General features: G+C 40.3%; 1 protein-coding gene across 2 annotated transcripts in view; it reads left to right on the top strand.

Moving 5' to 3' along the window:
• PCDH15 (protocadherin related 15) overlaps positions 1–21592 on the top strand; it is an 827781-nt gene that overhangs the window by 764956 nt on the left and 41233 nt on the right. For both annotated transcript variants that reach the window (XM_075154074.1, XM_075154076.1), the window contains 2 exons: positions 14164–14379; positions 17842–17930. In XM_075154074.1, the coding sequence (XP_075010175.1) occupies positions 14164–14379; positions 17842–17930 (305 nt within the window). The remainder of the gene's footprint in view (positions 1–14163; positions 14380–17841; positions 17931–21592) is intronic.

The raw sequence follows: 21592 nt of genomic DNA, 5'->3' as shown, positions 1-21592 counted from the left end.
TTTCCTCCGTCTTCTGTATTGAAGTTTTAAGGTACACCAGATTTCTACTCGACACAAAATAGATAGTGACATATAACCAGATGTCTGCTTGATTCAATGAAAAGGAAATTCTAGATGCACAAATAAAAGAAATTGTGGTAGTGTTGCTGTTAGGGTGATCTGAGACCATAGTTGAGCAGAGTTTTGAAGGTAGGGGTAATGCTTTTGTTAATGTCTCTTTTTGCAGACGTTTTGCCAGTTATTGCTTCTTGCTACGAACCTTAAACTGAAGCCCGGGCATACTCAAAAATAGGAAACAGAAAATTGTGTCAAATCCATGAGCTTTAGAAGTGCTGAAAATACAGAAATGCACAAAGATATCGGAGTAGATAAAGAATAGTGAATAGCAAAGTTACTTAGATAAAGGAGTGTTATGTGTGTGAAAGTAAATGAAACGTAAGACACAAATGTAGAATTGCGTTTTGAGTTGATCATACAAAATTTGAACAGGCTGTGAAATCCTGCCTCGTTTTCGAAGAGGCGTTTCTGATTTCTTAGGCACAGATACTCATGTGTGTCCGTCAAGGGGGTAAGAAGCATGTGAAAAAGAGCAGGCATACAGGTAAGGGATATTCGGGAGTGAAGAGGGGAATCTGCTTTCACCCTTCAGAAACATTTGACTCAAGAAAGGTGATCAGAGGACAGAAAAGGGTGACATGAAGGAAGACACTGCTGACAGGCAAAATAGAACAACATATAAGACAGAAGTTGTTACTAGTGGATGGCATCAAACATAACTGTGTGCCTAGTTAAAGTAAAATTAGAAGCAGTTAAGAAGTGCTTGTCGCACTGGCTGTAATTTGTTGTTCTAGCACCAAGCATTTTCAGCCGTTGGTGCTAGTTAGCTTATTTTCTGTTCCTTTAGGAAAAAAAAGTAATTGCTCTGTTTGTTAAATACGATACCCATTCCAATTAGTGTTAAGAAGAATTAATCAAATTAATGCCTTTTCTTGAAGAGTTCAGGTGAGTAGAATTAAATGAGTAGTTTTCCAAGTTGAAATTTTTAAGAACATTAATAAAGTACACACATAGCTTGCACTGTAGAAATTATTCAAATTTTTATTCTACTAAAAATCATTAGAATTTATATTTTATTATTATTATTCAAATTTTTAGTCCAATAAAAAGAACTCCTTAATAGGAGTTTTAAATGCATTTGCTTTCATCTTCTGCATTCATTAATAGTTGCTAAATTTTTTAATGACATCTGGGGAATTTTGAAAAGAAACTGGTGTTCTCAGCATATTCTCATTCTTCCTGTCACTGACGACAACTTTGATGACCCTTGAACATGGTACTGACTAGCAGAAAAATTTTTACAACTGAAAGATGTAGAACTGCGTATTATAGATGGTTGAAATCATTGTTATTGGGACTCATAGTGAACCAACATTTTCTAATTATTCGTAGTGTCAGTTATTTGTCACAGCAATGCCATACAGTCACCGTTGCAGAAAAGTATGCAACGCTTCCTGCACGCTAGGACCCAAAGTTGTCATTTTTCCCCCTGTACTTCAAGGAGATACCAGCAATAAATAGGTACTAAATGTGAAGTGACATGAACTTTTAAATTGCTTTCTTATGTACATTCCATTATCCTGACGGAAGGAGAAAGTGTTTATTTTAAATTAAAGTTTAAGCTTGTTGTTACTGAAAAAAGAATGGGCTCTGAATTGAGCCAGTGTTTTCCTTGTATTAAACAAAACGAGGCATTCTAGAGGTACAGCAGGGACTCTGTTCATTAACTCCTAGCCTCTTTGGTTTTTCTCTTGATTTTTATCTGTATGTCACAGATTTTGCTTGAAAACCTGAAAGTCGAAGACTTCTATTAGTAGTGGATGATTTGGATAGTCAAGTCAGTTGTTTGAAAATTCCCAGTCCACCTTTTCTTTAGCAGGCATTGTGTGTGTGTGTGTTTAATACCAGCTCCTACTCATCACTCTCCAAGGCCCGTATTTTTATATCCCTTCACGTGAATATCCGTGCTCCTAACGACCTCTGTCGGTGCCTGCACCTGTGGGCAGGGCCAGGATAAGTCACAATACTGTTTTGTACCGGGCATTTTTTACTGTGCTGTCAGTGCGTAGAGGCGGTTGTCAAGGTTTGGTTCTCGAAGTGAGGCGAGATGCTTAAGAAATTGCACAGGAAAGAGGATAAACAGAAGTCTGTAAAACAGTAGGGCATATTAGAAGAGAAATGAGGACAACCCAATTCAGTGACGAGAGAATAAGAAGGAAAAAACCAGCACTTGATCAGAGGTGAAATAGGATCTATCTTCTGCTATCATAAAAATGCAACTCAAGTTAACGGTGATGTATTTCTCATGACTCTTTCGTCAATTGTGTAACTGTTATGTACCATAAAGATGGTATAGGTCATGGAAAGGGATATTTAAGTCACGAATGAAGATAATCCACATTATGAGCACCTACATTTACTTTCTCATGTGAAAGTGATAAAATACGGCAAAGTTCTCCTTGTTTGAGGTGATCTACTTGCCCAAGTGCTGGAAGCATTAAGGGCAGGCAACCATTTGGCATTCTATTTGATTGTCTCCATATAGTAGTTGTAGAACACAACTTTTATAGCATAATTTACTAGTTAACCTTTTTTTAGCAGACTTTCAGAGAAAATAAATCACATTCATTAATTATATTTTTATATTTTAAGCACAAACGTGCTTAATTTGCCTCAATGGGTACAATAAAAATTCCCCAACAAGGGCAGGCTGGCGGAGGATGCCGCTTCTGGAAGCCCTAATTTTGGAAACACCAGTGCTGGCTCCGTGAGCGAGAAATGCCTTTTTCTGGAGCGGCAGAAGGAGATACTATTGATTGAAAATAAGGGTCAGATTTATTGCAAGAAGCTGGTTATTGAAAGCAAAGTGGGGGGGTTGAGTACGTAATACTTGAGTTGAGGTAACAACTCATCAGCTGGGTACCTATATTTGCTTCAGCCTTTTACATCTGAAGATCAGGGTCTGGAATTTCATGTTAAGCCCAACATCCTCACATCCACTTTTGAGGAAAGTATCGTGACAGAAAACCAAAACTCATCTTGAAACTTCTCCTTTCTCCTAAAAACTCAAGTTCCAAGCTCTTTGTGGCTTTAGCAGAGGGTTTGAATGAACACCACGCAGTTTGTTCTTATGTTCAGATAACTTCTGTTTCAGCTTCCTGACGTTTGCGACGTGTTCCTGCGCTGAGCATCAGGCCAGGAGGGAGATCATACTAGCGTGGCCGCACCCATAGAGAGCTCCGTCTGCCGAAGCTCTGGGACGGCTTTACAAGTGGGCAGGTCTTTACGGGCACGTGGAGCTGCTTTAACGCGGTGCTTTAACCCAGCTCCTGTTGTCTGCCGAGAGGTTGGAGCCGGCCTGTGCAAACAGGAGTGCTTTGTCCAGTCGCTGCTGGTGGAATAACCATGGGAAAAGATCAATGGATGGGTGGGTTAATTGCAGTAATCGGAATGGCTGGTATTTAAATATTGATATGGCTCCTGCAGTTAGATGTGATTTACAGGGTGTGCCTGCTTTTATTTGCCATGGCTGTAATTAAATTAGTTGAGCATAATAATCGCAGTGGCAGGCACTTGCCAGCAGTTACCGTTTAGTGGCAGTTTAAGCTAATATAATTTTTCCTTTTTATCAAATAGGAAATAGAAAAGATGAGCGGAGAGACGTTAGCTAGGAAGTGCTAAATTATAGGTGTTTACCAGCGTAGATACTAAGAAGGTTCAAAAGTTATTTTATAATCTGGGTTGAAATTCACTGTGTCTTTAATTTAGAGACTATATGGTTACAGTAAGCAAGAGGTAAACAATATGTTAAGTTTTTAAAAATGTATCTAGTTTTGCAATAGTTTAAGAAGAAAAATAGTCTGAAATGTCAGAACAGCGTTGATGTTAATACTGAGAGGCGCTTATGTTGCAGGATAGGATTAACAGCCGTGTTTATGCCCAGATCCTCCCCTCCGGGTGATCCCCAGCCCACCAAGATCCGCAGTGGCCTCTTCCAGCAATTGTCCAGGCCAAGGGAGGTGTTAAGGTGCCCGCAGCTCTCTTCCCAGCCGTGCACCTGCGCTTTCCCAGAGGAGACATCCCGGAGGGGTCTGCAGGGCGGTTTGTGCGCAGGCTTTGCCCTGGGTGATCGGTGTCCTGCTGACACTCCCCTAAGCTGCAGGCAGATCTCCAGTTCTCTCTCATTTTGGCATTTAGTAAGTTATTCTCAACTGCCTCTCTTTGTACACTGTGATTGGCACATAAGAATGACTCATTTTTGATGAGTGTAATTTATATAAAAATGAGACGACAAGCTTTATTGCCCTATGCAAAACCTACAGCTTTCAAATTAAAAAAAAAAAAATCACAATTAGTTCCTCTTTAACAGTACTTAATGATTTGCTGTAGTCATTAATTTTTAATATAGCAATTTATGTAAATCGATTTTAGATAAATTCATCACAAATATACTGCTTATCATCACAAATATACTGCTTAACATTTGTATGTTTAACTTCAGTAGCTTAAATAATTCTGTACTCTGTGGCTTGAACAAAAATTCACCCCTCCCATCAAAGCACAGTTCTTCCCCTCTTGAAAAATATTCTGGAAAGCACCCCAGTCTTGGCACTAATTATGCCATACAGCCTCGTGAGTAGCACTGGGAGTAAGAAATAATCTAACTGCCGTGGGCCAAACACAAAAAAAGTGCAGGGAGAGAAGAAAACTAGTACTGAGCACATAGTCTTACACACAAATTGAATTTAGAGACAAATAGGCCAATAAAATATTGGATAAACACTTCTCTCATCATCAAAACAATTACGTATGTGACTAAGGCAAATACTATGGATTGCCTCTCCAAGCTCTATAAGGTGCGGGAATTTTGCTGGCAGCAGCAACCGCTCTCTTAAATATATTCATTTGAATATAAAATCCTTTTAGAATAGGGTAATGTGTGTTGTCTTGCTCAATTTTTAGAAAGATTGCTATAAGTAGATAAAAAGGAAGCTTGAGCTCAGAAGAACGCCACAAATCATTATCAAAAAGTCACTTTTAATTAGAATTAATTTGGTTAATGTTATGCCATATGAATTATTCTAGATGAATATGATTGTTTTAAGGCTAACGTCCTCTGAAAGCTGATAAGTACTAATGTCTCTAAGAAAAAATAAAAGGAGTGTGTTTATTCAAATGGTACTTTTTAACGGAGGATTTAGTCCTTGCATCTTAAAGACCATGTTTATATTGCTAATAGCTCAGCAGGAAATGTGGAGCTGTGTTAAATACCATTTCTCTTGAAATGAGAGCTGAGCCCGATTATCGCGTCTCAAATCTACAGGCAATTTCACACAGCCGTCTTTTTAAGCCTACTCATTTCCCCCAAAGCCCATCAAAGATATACAACGCACAGACGAGATCTTTTGAGTCCAGGCCGAAGGTTTGATGCAAGACCAAAGGGTAGGCAGAAGCCACGGTGCTGGGGCGGCCGCAGGGCGTCTTGTTGCTGGTTATTTGGGGTTCCCTTTCACTCTGCAACCATTGCGCTGGGCCTGCAGTGGTGGGCCAGCTGGAACAGCAGTCTGGATAATCGCTTTAATTACAGTTCTGGTGGTGCTCAGAAAAAGGTTTCGGGTGTTGGACAGTCCTGATGGGGATTGGTATTATAATAACCTTTTATTTTCTCTCCCCTTTTCTGCAGTTCTCTTTTTTTTCCCAGAATTTTCAACGTATATAAGAGCCCATTTCCATGATTAAAGGCCTTTTTGTGCTTTTTGTTATGAATATGTTAATTAAAAGCAGATGTAATACTCATAACTACTAATTTATGAATTTTGTGGTTTGAGATTTGCTTTGCATTTCATTATATTAGAATTAGTTATTTTGCTTTGCTACTGGTATTTTCGTATAACTCCTGGTTTTCCCCTCAGAATTAGAACCAGACTTCCTTTAGCCACATACACAACATTTTCAATCTGCTCTATAAAAACAAAACCCAAATCAACACAATCTTTAGGGAAATTACTAGCGGGAATTGACTTTTCACTATAATGGTATGTTATTAGCCCTTTCCTTTTAAACACTTTCTTTTACGGTATTAATCTCTCTAGTTTTGTTTGTTGAAGTGCATTTAAATGAGGAAATATTCAGAGATGCTAATTCTAGTAGAGAAAGCGAGAGGTTCTTTTCTGAATTTACGCCTCAGTTTATAAAGGTATCTTTTGTACTGAAAATGTTTGCAGAAAAGGAAGCTTGCCAAAATAAATGCCGGTGAATCAAAGTCTCTGGAAGTGGCTGACCTGTATTTGATAGAAATGGCTCTCATATCAAGCCAGCAGTTTGATGATGATAATAGGAGCCAGCGGAGTCTGAAATGCAGTTACATCCTGAAGGAAACTTGATTCTGACAATATGGTTGATCGGATTTTCGTTTCAGACCTTTTCTGTATTTTGTGCCCCTTTCTGATAGGCTTCATGATGTAACTTCATCCTTTATTACTGTTTGAATATCTTAATATACAGAACAGCAAAATAAAACAAAGCCACTTTATGCTACAGGTTTTTACCCTGATGACACACAGGGGAACAGGAATTACTCTTTACTTAACCGCAATCCTTGAAAGCAATCTATCTCAGCGGTTGCATATGGATCTAAAGCAACTGATAGAATAAATGTTTAAAATTCCTGGGTATGGTTATGTGGTACATACAGAGAGAATACTGGGATTACTTTTTTGCCCAGACGCGTTTATCCATGTTAAATGTCCAGTTATTTTCTATTCATGCCTATAGCCTCTAGATTTCTTTTGGTATTCCCTTTTTCCTTGGGATGAAAGGTAAATCTTCACAGTGGCAAGTTCTGTAAAAGTGAGATTCAACCCTCGGCACCTTGAGACAGCTTTCTGCTGTGAAACACAAAGCTTTCCCTTCTCTAATTTTGCTTTTGCATGTACACAAGAGAACTACTTCTTTGTAAAAATGAACTGCTTTGCCAGTCACGATCTTTTATTAGTTAAAATAATGATTTATGAATCACAGAGAGTAATCTGTAGGGAGAAAACATACTTGGTAGAAGTAAAAATTTACTTTGAAGCCTATTTGCCGTGACAACAGCACACCCTCAAACCCACACATCTGCTGTAACATCTGGCCTCTGCCAGGAAGCTGCTTGCCCTGCTAAGAATTACAGTAATTCCAAGCACACAGGTAGTTTCTTTCAAAGAACGTATCTCTAGATAATATGTTGGCTTGCTAAACTTTTTACTAGAAAAAAAGAGTACTATTGTTCTCCTTTGGCAGTGTTCAGAAAAAATACTACCCTTTGTGATTTTTTCCAATGTAATAGTAGATTATTTCAATTACCGTGTTATTTTCTAACATTTTTAAGACACTTAGTCCTGCACATGCCTTCCAGAGTAAAGTACCTCCTACAGGGGCTGGAAGGGGTGAGTATGCCTGGAGCGTTCGCAACACTGGATCATTCCCATCCAACGAAGGGTCAACTGCGTGGTCTGCACTCCCTTGCAGCACATACGCATAAACCTACTGTATCAAACACTAACTGCTGTTGTCATAGCAGGAAAGTTCTAGAAAACCAATGTATTTCTAATTTTTGTTTCAAAATACAAGTTCGGGAACACCTCTTATTCAACATTTTTTCCCATGAGACAGCCATTGATCCATGTTTCCACACCTTGGGTTTTTTGACGACACTGGAGGAAAAAGTAAACAATTCTCATTCACTTTTTTTTCTTACTACCCGTATTTCTCAGAAGTTTCCGTGGAGCTGGGGTTTACTCGGAGTGGGTTGGGAAGTGATCAGCAATAAGCTTAGCAGAGTCCGTTCTTTTCCTCTTTGATGTAGTACCTTTGTCAGTATGCCTAACAAACTATGCATTTAACATAGAAATTAATTAATCTGTGGCTCCATGCAGCCCTCCCGAAAGGCGATTATTTGACATTTCTCAAATCTGCACCTTTCCGCAGGGAATATCGCAGTGTGAGGCGCAACTACATGGCTGCGCAATCACAGCGTTACGTAGGGCACTTATCCCCTCACCCGGAGAGACTTGTAAAAGCAATGCCGTGTGGCAATAACACTCTGATACTGTCACCAAAATTGCCAGTGGCCTGACATGTTTGGTGGCTTGTTTGGGATGAGCATTAAAACCTTCATTAACCGTAGCTCCTGAAGCTATTGTATAATCATCAGACAATTATAGTTTTCATCATTCTCAGCGTGAGCTAAATTCAAACTAGCTGCTTAGAGTTAAATGCAATTGTTAATTTTAAATGTTTTCCAGTCTCCCTAGCAGGGTCACCCTTAATCAGGAGCCTGAGGATGCTAACAGGGCATGTAAAATGAATGGGACTGGGCTGTTGGGTTTTTTTTTCTTCTTCCTAGCTTAGTGCCACTAAGCAGATGGCAAGTTCAACTGTTTCCAATCAGTTGCTGGCACATAAAATAGCTTTTAGAACAAGACCATTTTTGCCGGTAGGAATTTACAGATTGTTGAATATTTTCAGTTCTGAAGCCGCATCTGCCATTGTACTGTTTTAGAGGCAGTTTTACTTTGTGATTTACAGACACTTAAGCCAGTAAGTTTGTTGTAGCTATTGCACTTTTCCTCTTTTTTGTCCTGTATTTCTTCACTACTGTGCTCTTTTACACTGTTACCTGTCTCTAGCACCTTTGAACTCGTGGTGATCAGCTTGTTTTTGCCACAGACGGCCTCAGAATTCTGTAGCTTTGCGTCTCTTGGCATCTGCTCCTCAAACTTACCGTCCTTTACAGACCTCTTTCCACCAAATTCTTAGCTGTGAGATATTTGGATGGCCTTCAGGGACAGCTGCTACGTGAAGTGCTCAAATGCAACCCAAGACTTGTGTTAATTAGTCACACCAGAAAAAACATATATACTAGGACAAACCGTAGCTGGTTACAGAGGCATCACTAAAGGGATCTCTATCACTCCTGGTTTTCAGCTCATATATTTTTACCTCTTGTCTTCCAGACAAGCAGCTTGACTCAGCTCTAGTGAGTCCCATATATTTCCATACTTGAGCTAACGCTTTTTTCCCCTCTCAGTCCTCCTAAAGCTGAAAACCAAACCAAACAAAGTACCCTTCTGCTCCCTCTCTGCTCTAAGGCAACCGATGTGTTAAAAGCACTTTTTGTTGGCAGCAAAGCAGCTGTACCCTTCATCCCATTGCCGCTGCAGTGCTGGGCTGAATTAGACATCGCTTGTCTGAGAGCGAACCCGGCGCCGACAGCGTCCGTCTCTTTGCCGCCTCTGCAATGCCAGGAATTTTAACGTTTCTAATGACTTGCTGCGAGTTGTGCTGGCAGTCCGCGGGTAGGAGATGTAGTCACCGAGAACGCTCGGCTTATTGGTCTTTTTGCTCCAAGAGACGTAGCTGCCAAAAAAGTTCTAAAAAATAACTGTTAATGACTTGGTGGTAAATACCCTCAATGTTAGGGCCTAGAGCAGCATATTTCAGCTGATACCTGGCTGGTGTAATGTGCTTTTGTGCTGGGGTTAGGAAGCGCCCCGGTGGTTGCACATCTTCCGCCGCGGGAGAGGATGGGTAAGGGCTGGAGGCAGCGCACGGCGATGCCAACGAGACTCCATTTGTGTGGGCATGCTTACGCTCAGTTACAGGAGGGTTGAATTTGGCCTGGTAATTCCTAAAATCATACATATTTATCGGTACTCAATCGTAGCGGAATTTAGGAGACATCTGTATGTCTTGCTGATAACAAAAGGAAGATATACTGCTGTAATATTAAGATTAAGTATAGCTGTTTCTCTTCTCTGACAGTCATAACGCAACTCTTGAGATGTCATATATCTCTTCCTAATGAAGCGTCAGAAATATTTACCTTCAGGACAAATTACAAGAATAGCAAACATCCTTACTCTGTATTAAAGAAGTTGCTACATTAATGTCAGCAGCTCACAAGCTCTCTCTGGTGGTCCTGCAAAGCTGAATGTTGCACTGAGGGTCATTAGGTTTGATCAAAGTATAAATAGTGGTGAAAAGGGGGGAAATGGAAACAACGGAGTTAAAATATATCTGAAATTGGAATCTGATGATTTTCCAAGTTCCTCAGGCTGTTTTGCACCTGGCTTTGCTCATCTGCGTGTAGATGGTTTCTGGGATGGAAATAGCCTGAACTGTAATGATACTGAGGCCATCGATTTCTCTGGAGTGCCACTGAGTTCTCAGAACTTCTGAAAATTATCTCGTAGCCTGTCTACCAGCTTTGGGCATCTGAACTGCAGGATTTTAGAAGCTGCATGCTTAAAATTTCAAAATGCCTCTTTCACTGAAGTTTCATGCATTAAACTCAGCTGCTAGACTTATCAAACCGTTACTTCTAAGCAACTACACTGGTGTGACGTTTGTTCGGAAAGGCTAACTTTATTTAATGTCCATGCCTGCAATATTGATACCCTAATTTGGATCCAAATTTTGTTCGGCCTTAGTTGCACACGTATACAAGCGTGAAATACTGAAGGTGAAACTGATTTCTGTTGTTACTGAAACAAACTGGTGTTAAAAGTTGTGTCTTTCTATTGAGATATAATTTGCTAATATTAAAAAAATGATAGGCTTACGGCCCAGCTGAACCACTGTAATAAATCCATTTTAACAAAGAAATTGGCTTTTTATTGAAAGGGCATAGTGCTCATCTCTCAGGGCCTTTGGCAGTTAGGCGGGCAGTCGCGGTAAATCCTGTCTTGCTACGGTGAAGACCCCAAAGGAGCCAGATCAGCTAGTGCCTGTGCCCGTGTGCTTCACGTGCCAAAACACGTGCCTGTGGGGTCACCAGAATTACTTCCTCGCCCCCACCTCCCCCCCCAGCTCCATTACCAGCATACAAAGTTGAGTGTGGATAAGCCAGTGGTTTTTGCCAGACTGATCTTTTCTATGTTGTTCATAGAAACAACTTCAAACTAGCTTTAAACTGAGCTATGTTGTACAACCTGTACTTGCCTGGTCTTAATGCACGTACACAGTGATTTATTAGGTATGAAGCAAAGAAGTGATTATTTTTAAAAGTTATCCACTCTGCATCACCGTCAAATCATTTCCAAAGAGGTTTCCTTCTTGTCTCTTGAGCAGTGCGCAGGTGGTCTTCTGGATGCGTTGTACCAAGTGTTATCGCCTGCTACTACAGACAGAGGCTTCCTGACCTCTTTTTTGAGTACGTGGAGGATGTAAAGCTCTCCTAGAACACACAGGCAAAATTGATCCAAAAAGCACCAAGAGAAGCTACTTTGAATGCCTCTGTAACCTACAGTTTGCATATTTTCCAGGATGTTTTATTTATGTTATCATGCCGGTTTTAAATGTTTCTTTAGTAAGAGTAATTTTAGTAGTAATTGTAATCACGTGTAATCTTTTACTTGTAATTTTAAGATTGCATTTAGTTGAGAACAGGTACTTGAAGTGAAATATTTGATTTTTAGATGTGTACAGGGGGCCTGTGCCCAGGCCGGGGCTGAGGCTTCTCTGTGAGGAGAGGCCGATGCTGCCCTGGGCTGGGCACAAACAGTTCCAACAGCCCCGTGCCCAGGCACAGCTGAGGTGGTGTTTTAATTTTTTTTCTCTGTTTCTTATCCAAATCTATTTTATACGGCAGTAAATTAAATTAATTTTCCTCAAGTTGAGTCTGTGACAGTGATTGATAAGTAAGTTCCCTGTCGTTATCTCAACCCTTGAGCTTTTTTTAGCTTATTTTCTCCCCCGTCCTGTTGAGGAGGGGGGTGAGAGAGCGGCTGGGTGGGCCTCGGGCAGCTGACCAAGATCAACCCACCACAACACGCTAATCTGAGAATACAGCAGATGAAACCGTGGTGGGAGTAGGAGTCCAATAAAATCACTGAAGTCGGCGCGGTTGCTGGAGGAATGAAGGTAACCTGTTGTGCAATTCAGGCATCTATGCACTTCTTAAAAGGGCTGGCTTGAACTCCGTGCTGTGCGCTGACATTTTGCTCTCAAACAGTGATGACTGTTAGCACTTGCGTATCAACCTGATTTTTAGGTACCGCCACTTCCTCGCTTCCTTGTGCCGTGTAGCATGCCTTCACGTTTATTTGTTCCTTCAGCAATTTACTTGTCAAAAGGAAACCAAAAATGAGCCTAGTCCTGAAAATCCACCTGTCAAGCTCCTGTCTGCTGGCTCCGTGATGTTTTGGGGTTGTCGTTACCCACGCCGGTTGGATAGCAGGAGTGCTCTGGAAAAGCTCACTGATATCTTTACCTTTTGACTGACAGAACGGGGTAAATTTCAGAAAGCTTTTAACCTTCCCCATCTTTCCTAAAAATGCTAGTAAAGGGGTTTGAGATCACCCCAGAGGTAGTAATCTTGATTTTAAAAGCCTTAAAAAAAGCTATAGAACTAGAGAACCAAAGCGCTTTAACACATCGTATATTTATGCTTTTCGTAGCCAAGCCAGATAAAGCTTTGTCAATTTAGAGGAAAACAAAACATTTACAAAAGGTGCAAGGACCATTTTAAACAGTTCTGTCTCTGTGATGAGCGGCAGCCAGCGTCAGGGAACTCATCTTTCGGGCAGCTCTGCAGCGCATCGGTGTGCTATGTGAAACGCGTTTGCTACCTCTAGCTAAACCAGCCCAGATATTATCGCTTAAGCGATAATAGTTATGTCTATTCTATCTGGTCTGATAGCAGTCGGAGTAGCATGGAAGGCACGTACAGTTTTGAGTACCTGGATCATTTATCTGGGACGGGTATCTCTTGATCGTGCAGAATGCAATCACTGTTGCCGCATAGACTCAGTTGTTGTATCTCCTCACTGGTATTCCCTGAAAATGAACAGAAAATAAAGACAAAATAGGAGTTAGTAAAAGTTTCCACCTGATAGATCTTCTTCACTGATGGTGGGGAAACAATTAATGATGAATAATGGCCATCTATTAAAGGCTTAATGACCTTGCACAGATAATGCTTTTTTAGATGGCCGTGGTGTATCACGGTAAACAACTCTTCACACTGCCGTAAACCCTGACTAGGTTGTGATTATTGTTTTTGGTTTTAAGTCACGGTGAAGTATGGATTTTACCCAGAGACCTGCACCTTTTTGAAGTTACGGGTGTTTTTTCTCCAACATTAGCTGAAACCACAGGCTTAAGAAGTCGTGCCAGTATTTTGATAAAAGCCTGCTAATAGTCTCTGAAGTGCCCCAGATGCTGAGGCAGTGCCCAAGTCTAATGAGTGGGCAAATGTACAGGCAGTAATTAGCTACCATCTCGCTGACCCCTTCCTAGACGGAGCACATGAAAGCTTTATAAGGGTCCTTAAAAACACTCCCATCTGAATATGGGTACTGCCTTCTGAACAGGAGCGTGATTTGTGCCAAGGAGTAGGTCTGGAGAGGCCAGAACGGGGCTACGCAGGGTGGTCAGGCCCAAGGTAGGTGAAACAGCCTAGCTCCCGGGGCCGCCTGATTGATGGCAGGAGGGGTCCTAATTCCGCAGCGGGAGAATGCCAGGGCAGCTTTGTGTCCTGCACTGGGTCTGTACGTCAGGTGTGTTGTGTGGCATTGCAGGAATGCCACTCAATCCTTTCTTTTTTTTTTTTTTTAATAAAAAAGGATAAAATTACTCCAAAAATACGTGTGCTCAATCAATGGAGGTGCAGAATAGCTCTAAGAAGAGGGAGGACATTCTTGTTGTGTAAGTTTGTGAATAGTTTGCTGGGGGTTTTTTCTTTGATATTTAATATTTGTCAACAAGAAATTGGCAGTGGAGGTTTCTCAGAATTAAACTGTTCTTACCTGTTCAGTTTGTTGCAGACTTGAAAAGTCCATTTATATTTTTCTTCTTTTTTTCTTTTTTCTTTTTTTTTTTTGGAGCAGTTTAGTGCCAACACAGGAGAAAGAACTTGCTGGAAAAGCAAAACTGTATGCAGCAAAGTTAAATGAACCATTTAAAGTAATAGGGATATCTGCTTTCTGGGATCTAATGTTTTAAACGTCAGAGTGGAAGAAATTTGCTGGACCAATGTGCCACTTTATTTAGAGGACAAGGTTAATGATTCTTTGCATGCATATTTACTTTATTTGCCTCTGCTTGTTTTCTCTTTCCTATTAGGCTGATGATAAAGACACTGGGAATTACAGTGCCATGCAATACAGACTCATCATTCCTCCAATCAAGGATGGTAAAGAAGGTTTTGTGATTGAAGCTTACACGGGGCTAATAAAAACTGCTATGCTGTTCAAAAATATGAGAAGATCCTATTTCAAGTTTCAGGTCATTGCAACTGACAATTATGGAAAAGGACTGAGCAGCAAAGCAGAAGTACTTGTAAGTATGAGCCAGGCATTATCTTTATGGAATAATTCTTGAGGAAATTCAAATACTACATAAAGTTTAATTCCAGGCAGACCTATAGGAAGGCCATAAACTGTGTGTACTTCATCTTTTTAAGTCACTGAAATAAAGCTTTCTGGTTTTTTTAAACCAAAAGCTTTTATGACCATCTGAAATGTGTGTTCATGTTTCATGGCAGAGATACAGATCCCAGTTACCACCCTAGACATGATGTTCAGTATTTTATTTATTCAATGAGCCATTGTTAATGGTTCAATTTAGATTCTAATTGTTTGCAATAAACATGGACCTAAGTTATGTTCTGGGTCTTCTGGACCCAGATGGCAGCAAAAAAAAGTGCTGGTTTTGTGCACTACAAGTATAAAGCAGGTCACATCGCGTGGTTGGACACAAGCATTTACAGATCATCTCCACCTATTGTCTAAGCCAGCAAGGTGCAGCCAGCTCCTGTGTCAAAGCTGTGAAGCAGGGTTAGCCTGGTATTAAACCCCAGCTAAGCCAAGCTGAAAGCTTGCTAACTTGGGCTGTACGGTGTTAACGTGAGTACGTAGCTTCTGGGTTGGAGTAAGATCTGGTGTACCTGGCTTGCAGTGCAGGCAAATACCTGAGCAAACAGCCTCTGAAAGCTACCAGTCAGTTGACTTTTTCGGGAAAGCCAAGGTTGCCATGTCTTAGTTGCTCATGTCTGGAAGGGAGATGCAAGGAATAATTTTGGGCTCAGCCTGTATTTCAAGTTTTCAGGGAAGCAACGTTTCAGAAACGGCACCAGCTTTAGGCCTTGAGCTCATGTTTTTATGCTGAGTAAAGGACATTGACTTAGTCCACTCGCAGAAACCATCAAAGCTAAATTTCTTTAAAGCCTATATAACTTGATGGATTGGATTAATATTAGCATAATGTCATAGGGATGAAGTGCATTATCTAGTTCATGGGAACACTGTCAAATGATACAGATGATAGCCATAATACTTGGTATATTGAGTTATGCAGGAATTCAGCAAATAAACATAATGTATGATGTCCTCATGCTTGACCTCCCAAAAATGATAGGGCATTCTCATGCAATTTATGCAGTAATAGTATATTAAAATATAGCCAGAAGGTATCGACATTAAAATTAGAAAGTGAAGCATGTCTCATTAATTTATAGAGGTATCTTTAGGTTGTCTGAGTGAGTGATGAGCACTCTGGTACAGTGTTTTTGAGCAAGGCATGAAAGCTTAGAGATAGATACAATTACAGACTGACACCATCCCACCGTGAAAGTTTGGGTTTGCGCTGAGCGTGATCCACACGTGAAGATCCTTTCTAACTAGACTAAGCTGTTCCTGGGCTTCATGATTTGGACAGAATTTATCCTGCTGTCAGTGTGGTGTCAGGTGCTCAGACTGGGAGGTGTTAATTCCTTTCAATACAAGCTCAAGGAGTACACGTAGGTAAGGGAAATTAATTTAATTACGTGCAAAAGAATAAAATGTGGGGGAAGAAGAATGATCCCTGGTAACTGTGCCCCAAAAAGCTTCCAGAGAGCGGCGACAGTGGTGCCTCAGGAAGAGCCTTTGCTTTCTCACACCTTCCGCCTCTGCTCCCAGCATGTTTCCATCGCTCCTCAAGTGGAAGGGAACAGTTTGTCCCCACAGCTTTTCTTACAATGTAGTTAAATTGGGCTTAGTTCCTCAACTTACTATTTTTAATAATTGAAAAATGAAAACCTTTACAAATGTGGATAGCAAGTAAGTTAATGCTACTATGGAAACCTTAATGTTTTCTTGATTTTTGCTTCAGCACCCTTGTTTTACTATAGCTTGTCGTGAATGTGTGTTTATTCATATTTTTGTATATGAACAAGTAGTCGTAACTGTGATTCCTTGAATATCAAAAGAACTATTGCCTTTTTTTAAGTGTTGCATTTATGCAGTACTCGGTGCATAGGTGCACAATGATTGCTTGAATTGGCTGATGTAGTGAATTCTATTAAACTGTTCATTGCTTTAGAGTTCCTTTCAATGATTTTAGTCTAAAATTTATTTTGAGTTCATTGTAATTCTGTTTTTCTTACACAGAAGTCTGTACTTGCTGCTCAGTACATCTGATGACATTTCAAGAACATTTAAATATTGAAAGTTGAATTAAGCTTCAAAGCTGGTGAATCAGTGTTTGATGTGAAAGTATATTATGGCTTGTCTGTTGAAGTGCTTACAGGGCTCAGACTTCTCTTTTGAAAAACAGGGGTTGTTTTTTCTTTTAGAATTGAATCAACTAACTCTGATTTTTAAACTTATCGGGTTTAACATTGTCCTACTTTTCCAAATTTACCTCCAGAATCCTCTATAGGGAGGTGGTTTGGAGTATAATGTTTGCTGTCATGCCTATACAGACATGAGCCAAGTTTTAAGAAATGTTTTATTTTCTCCACCAGTATGGGAAGTAACTGTTCCTTTCACAACCTAAGGGGAGGTTGGCTGTGCTAGTGAAGACAGAGCTATTACAAAATGCAAAAATATTTAAAAGAGAGGAAAAAGCATGCAATCATTTTTCTGGAAGGCAGCCTTTTCTTGGGATAAAAATAGCTTGAGGAGACTAGATCAGGAGATGTGAAGCAGCATTTGCCAAATCTCTTGAATTACATGCATGCGTGTAGCCCCTTCTGCACCCTGACCGTCCAACCTACCGTTGAGAAACAGAAGAGTTACGTTGCTTTTGTGGGAGAAAATGCTAATGTGAGACATTTGTGCTGAGGTCAGTCAGTTCTTTCGTGGAATCCTGGATTTTTTTTGTTTTTTTTAAACAAATAACGTGAGTATCGAGTGTATTAGAGAGGCATCTTTTTCTGTCCTGTCCTTTTAAATAAAAGTGCAATTCTAAAATGCACATGGTTATGCACAGTTTTATGCCATATAGAGGGAGAAGCTAAAAAAAAATTAGAGATTAAAATAACTTACACTGATGACTTCAAAATAGATAAACAATTTCCTTTGTGATTTTCTAACAAAGTATCATTGATTTAGTTGAATTAGTCTGGTATTTGCATTTACATTGGTGCAAACTGCATATTTCCAAGGTTGGATTTTCCTGTCAAGCCATCAAAAATACCAAAATGCTCATAAGTGATTTTGAATATGGCACGTGAGAGATCCATGATTCTGTAAGTAAAGTCTAAACTATGAAGGACAGGTTTTGTAGTCCCCACCTTAAAAATCTATAATTCTGATGCAGTCCTGCAATTACAGTTCTAGTTAAATCTTTGCCTGCTCTTTATTGGTTTTGGCTGCCAAGCAAAACAAGATTTCCCAGCTCTCTTACTCGGAATTAAAATGAGAAATCCGTACATCAGGGTATGGCTGTGAAGGCAGGAAAGTAATTATTCCGTTCTTTTTGTATGGGGAGGATGTTATGCATGGGAGTGCCAATTGAATTTCACTCTTTTGTTTCCAGGTCTCTGTGGTCAATCAGTTGGATATGCAAGTCATCGTCTCTAATGTTCCTCCCACCCTTGTGGAACAGAACAAAGATCAACTCATAGGGTAATAAATTTATTTACTCTACAAATATCAGACAATTCACTGGTTTTGCGTTTAGATTCAGCAACGAGTGCTCCCTTTATGCCACTATCTGCTTTTTTGCCAAAAGACTTGAAAATGAGCAAGCGGGTGTTTTGATGGCGAGCACAACTGGCCGAGGGACAGCACTGGCCCCCCAAATCCACATTTTGCCCCTCTTCTGGAGAAGGCAGAGGTACAGCACTGCTTTGCTTGCCCATTTGCCCGCTCTGCAGGCTCAAACTAGGTTCAGAGCTGCCCCAAATACAGACCACAGTGGAGCCTCCAAACACTGAGCGCAGAACCTGCATCTGTCGAAATCCAGGATGTGAAATGGATGACGCGCAGCTCCAGAAGGTTGAGGCAGTGTCTCTCAGTGAACTGTATTGCTTCGCTGTGATTTTATTTGGGTGACGTAGCTGTAAGGGAAAGCAGAATTTAGAAAATTTATACCGATACAATTAATACCACTAGCATCGCTACGTAAAATTTTAATCACAAAAAATTGGTAACAGGGTGTCGTTATTCAGGCCCAGCAGGTACAAAATGTTGTGATGGGGGGATGGGTAATTGGAAACATTAATGCTTTACAATAAGAGCAAAGTATTTTATCATACTGGAAGCCAGCTAAAATCCTTTTGGTAAAATATGTTTTTATAGCACTCATACACCACAACATCATCAGCTTCCAGAAGTCAGGCTTTCACTTTTAGCTTCTTTCTGTAAGACAAGGACGATTTTCTATACTTTGTGTCACTAGGCATATAACCATGAAGTAGACAATATGGGAAAGAGAATACTATAGGAAATAGTTGAAAAACAAACCTTGCACTCTTCTGTCACTTTAATCAGTAATGAATGGCATTTCTCAGATTTCAACAGGTCTGTTCCATCCTGACTGTTGTCATACCTTCACTTCTCCACGGGAATTGGAATACCTTAGGGCTGATGATGTGATCACTCACTGAAAAAGAAGTGTGTTGTCTCTAAACGGCCCAATGTCTTCATTGGGCTAGGAAAAAATATCGATGGATTTGCTTCTGGAGTTTTAGGACGTGTTCCCCTTTTCCCTCTCTTTTTGGAGCCAGGTGTAAGTTAGCTCTGATAGATTCTCGTGTCAGAAATGCTGATTAAGTTGTTCAGGCAATAGTCTGGATGCACAGGCACTCCATTTCCTAGAGCTAAGAATAATAAAGGAGTCTGCTTACTTAACACTTTTCTAGCTTTCCAAAAGTGTCAGGTGTTGGTGTTGGCTGGAGAGACGAAGAACAATGTATCTTTTAGTGACAGTAATAGGAGAAGTTTGCTTCTGCTTTGCTAAGCCTTCAGGTTCACCTCAGCATGCTGCTCTGTACAAATTTTTCTTCACGCAGTAATTTGTAGCCTTCTGTTTTCTTGAGTGGAGAAGAAGAACACATGTTCTGTACCACGTGTTTCTACACGACGTAGCATAGTTCTCGTGCTAAATTGGTCTTAGGCTGTTTGAGATCCTCCCAGTTTTGGACTGTCCTGGAGCCAAAGGGGCCACCAGCAAAATACAGATGGCTCTTACAGAAGGTGGTTTGAAAACAGGGTAGAACAATCCTGGCCTGAATGAAGAGTGTCAACTGCATGACACGTGTCGTGGGACTGAGGTGTGAATGCTGCAAGGCGTGGCACGGCAAGATCGGCAAGAGCAGATTGCGTCTCGCCCTTTCACCATCTCCGCAAAAATCTCCTTTTGCAAACACGGGAGCAGCTTGTTTCCAGCTCCCAGCAGGTCTCAGCAGTGTTAGTGCCTCAACAATAAGCTGTACCGTAACCATACCCTCACTCCTCTCCTCCGGGGCCCAGAGGAATAGCTGGCATATCCTGCCACAGTCTGGGAAAATGGCCCAGAGCCACATTCCTCAGTCTCCATGCTCCAAAAAAACTCTTTTCTGCTAGATTGGAATCTTTTAAAACTTGTTTCACGCTGTTCTGGCCCTTGTGCATGGAAGTCCCTGACAGATGTGTAAATGTTTCACAGTGAATGAAGCTTCTGAATGGGTATAAAAATAAAAAACCATGGCCAGGTTTTGAATTCTCAAAATTAGCTTGAGAAGCCTTTACCTTCACGAACACCGTGAGGCCAGTAAATGAGTATAGCGTAAGAATTTCACTTCTAAGGATGGGCTTTCAAGGACAACCTTTGCCAGAAGAAATTGCATTAGCTTGTTTTAAAATTGTCACATCCGTTACTGAAAATATTTGCAGAGAGCAAAAGTCTCAGAAATAATTTTGCGTATGTGTACTTGTCTGTTTCACTTATTTCATTGCCACCTTCAAATTTATTGGGTTTTCCTCCTGAAGTTTAAAAGAATGCTATCTCCCTGTTTTTAGAAAGGCTTTAATAATTCATGCAGGACATAAAAACAAAATAATAGGAATTTATGATTTTTCATGCGCTATGCGGAAGATATAACCACAGGCAAAGGGAAACCAAATAATTTGGAGACCTTCTCAGGCTAAAGTACTTTTGCTCAAAGAGGTTTCTGAGCCATTTCAAATAATCCACCAATTTATAAAATTAGAACACTTTGTATAATTCATTAACAGATAAAAAGACTATATCATTAACTAAATTAGTCACTACAGAGGTTATTCGACTCTTTCTCCTCTCATTTTGGCACTGGAGTGATAGTAAATATTAATCTCTGAAAATAAAACATTTAACCACCAATTGCAATACTTGGTGATGGGGAATGTTAGGGAAGAGGGTAGTTGGGTCATTTTTGAAATTATAGTGATTTTTCACACTAAAATAAATAGTGATTTAAACAACTTTGGAGAACAAATTATAACAGATTCTCCCCAGCTGCCTGTAATTTTCACTAGAGAGTGGATACGAGGTATTAAGAAATATATAATTCAGTTCTTCCACACTGGAAAGGCTTACTCAGCATAGACCTGAGATGTATGTTGGTTAATGGTCCAAAGAAAGGAAGCATACCATAGCAGAAAAGATTTAAAACATCACGATCTATTTGGCTTCGGAGTTTGGGCTTTTTGAGGGATACAATGGGTATGTCTTCAGCTGACATTTCTGATAGTGTCGTGGTCCTTCGCAGTCGGTCAGTAAGCACCTCGGTTTTCCTCCAACTGCTTTAATTTCATCAACAAGCTTTTCATATCCTCTGGACTGGACATCAATGTCAGATTTGCCATTTCTCTCACCTACTTGAATTATGTCTGTTCAGATAGGTCCATTTATGTCTGCTACAGAAGATGACAGAGAAAATGGAGTGAGGCTTAGTGGAAAATTCAGTGCACGTTCCTCTCCTTCAGCAAACTTGGTAAAGGCAGACGACACTGTTCGTTAAATGTGGCAATATTTGTGAGCGCTTACTTGTTGGGCAAGGAACAGCATTTCAGCTAGAATAAAATAGCCAACTTCATGCTCAGAGCATTTGGTTTTCACGGGACTGCAACTTAAACCTCTAGCTAAAATCAGGTATGCCACATTACCAAGACAGACCTGTGTTTCTCTCGTCCCATAGGTAATAGAAATGTCTTGGGAATTAAATTCCTCTGTACACACTTCTATAGATGGCAGATCATCTCTGAAATGGAATAATGGAGTGCTTTGGTGAAATACTCTATAGACATTCCTCTTGAGAAGGCTGGTT

Source organism: Calonectris borealis, chromosome 7 (genome assembly GCF_964195595.1).
Source record: "Calonectris borealis chromosome 7, bCalBor7.hap1.2, whole genome shotgun sequence".
Classification (NCBI taxonomy): Eukaryota; Metazoa; Chordata; class Aves; order Procellariiformes; family Procellariidae; genus Calonectris; species Calonectris borealis.
Note: the sequence above shows the minus strand (reverse complement) of the source record. Positions and strands in the feature narration are given on the sequence as shown.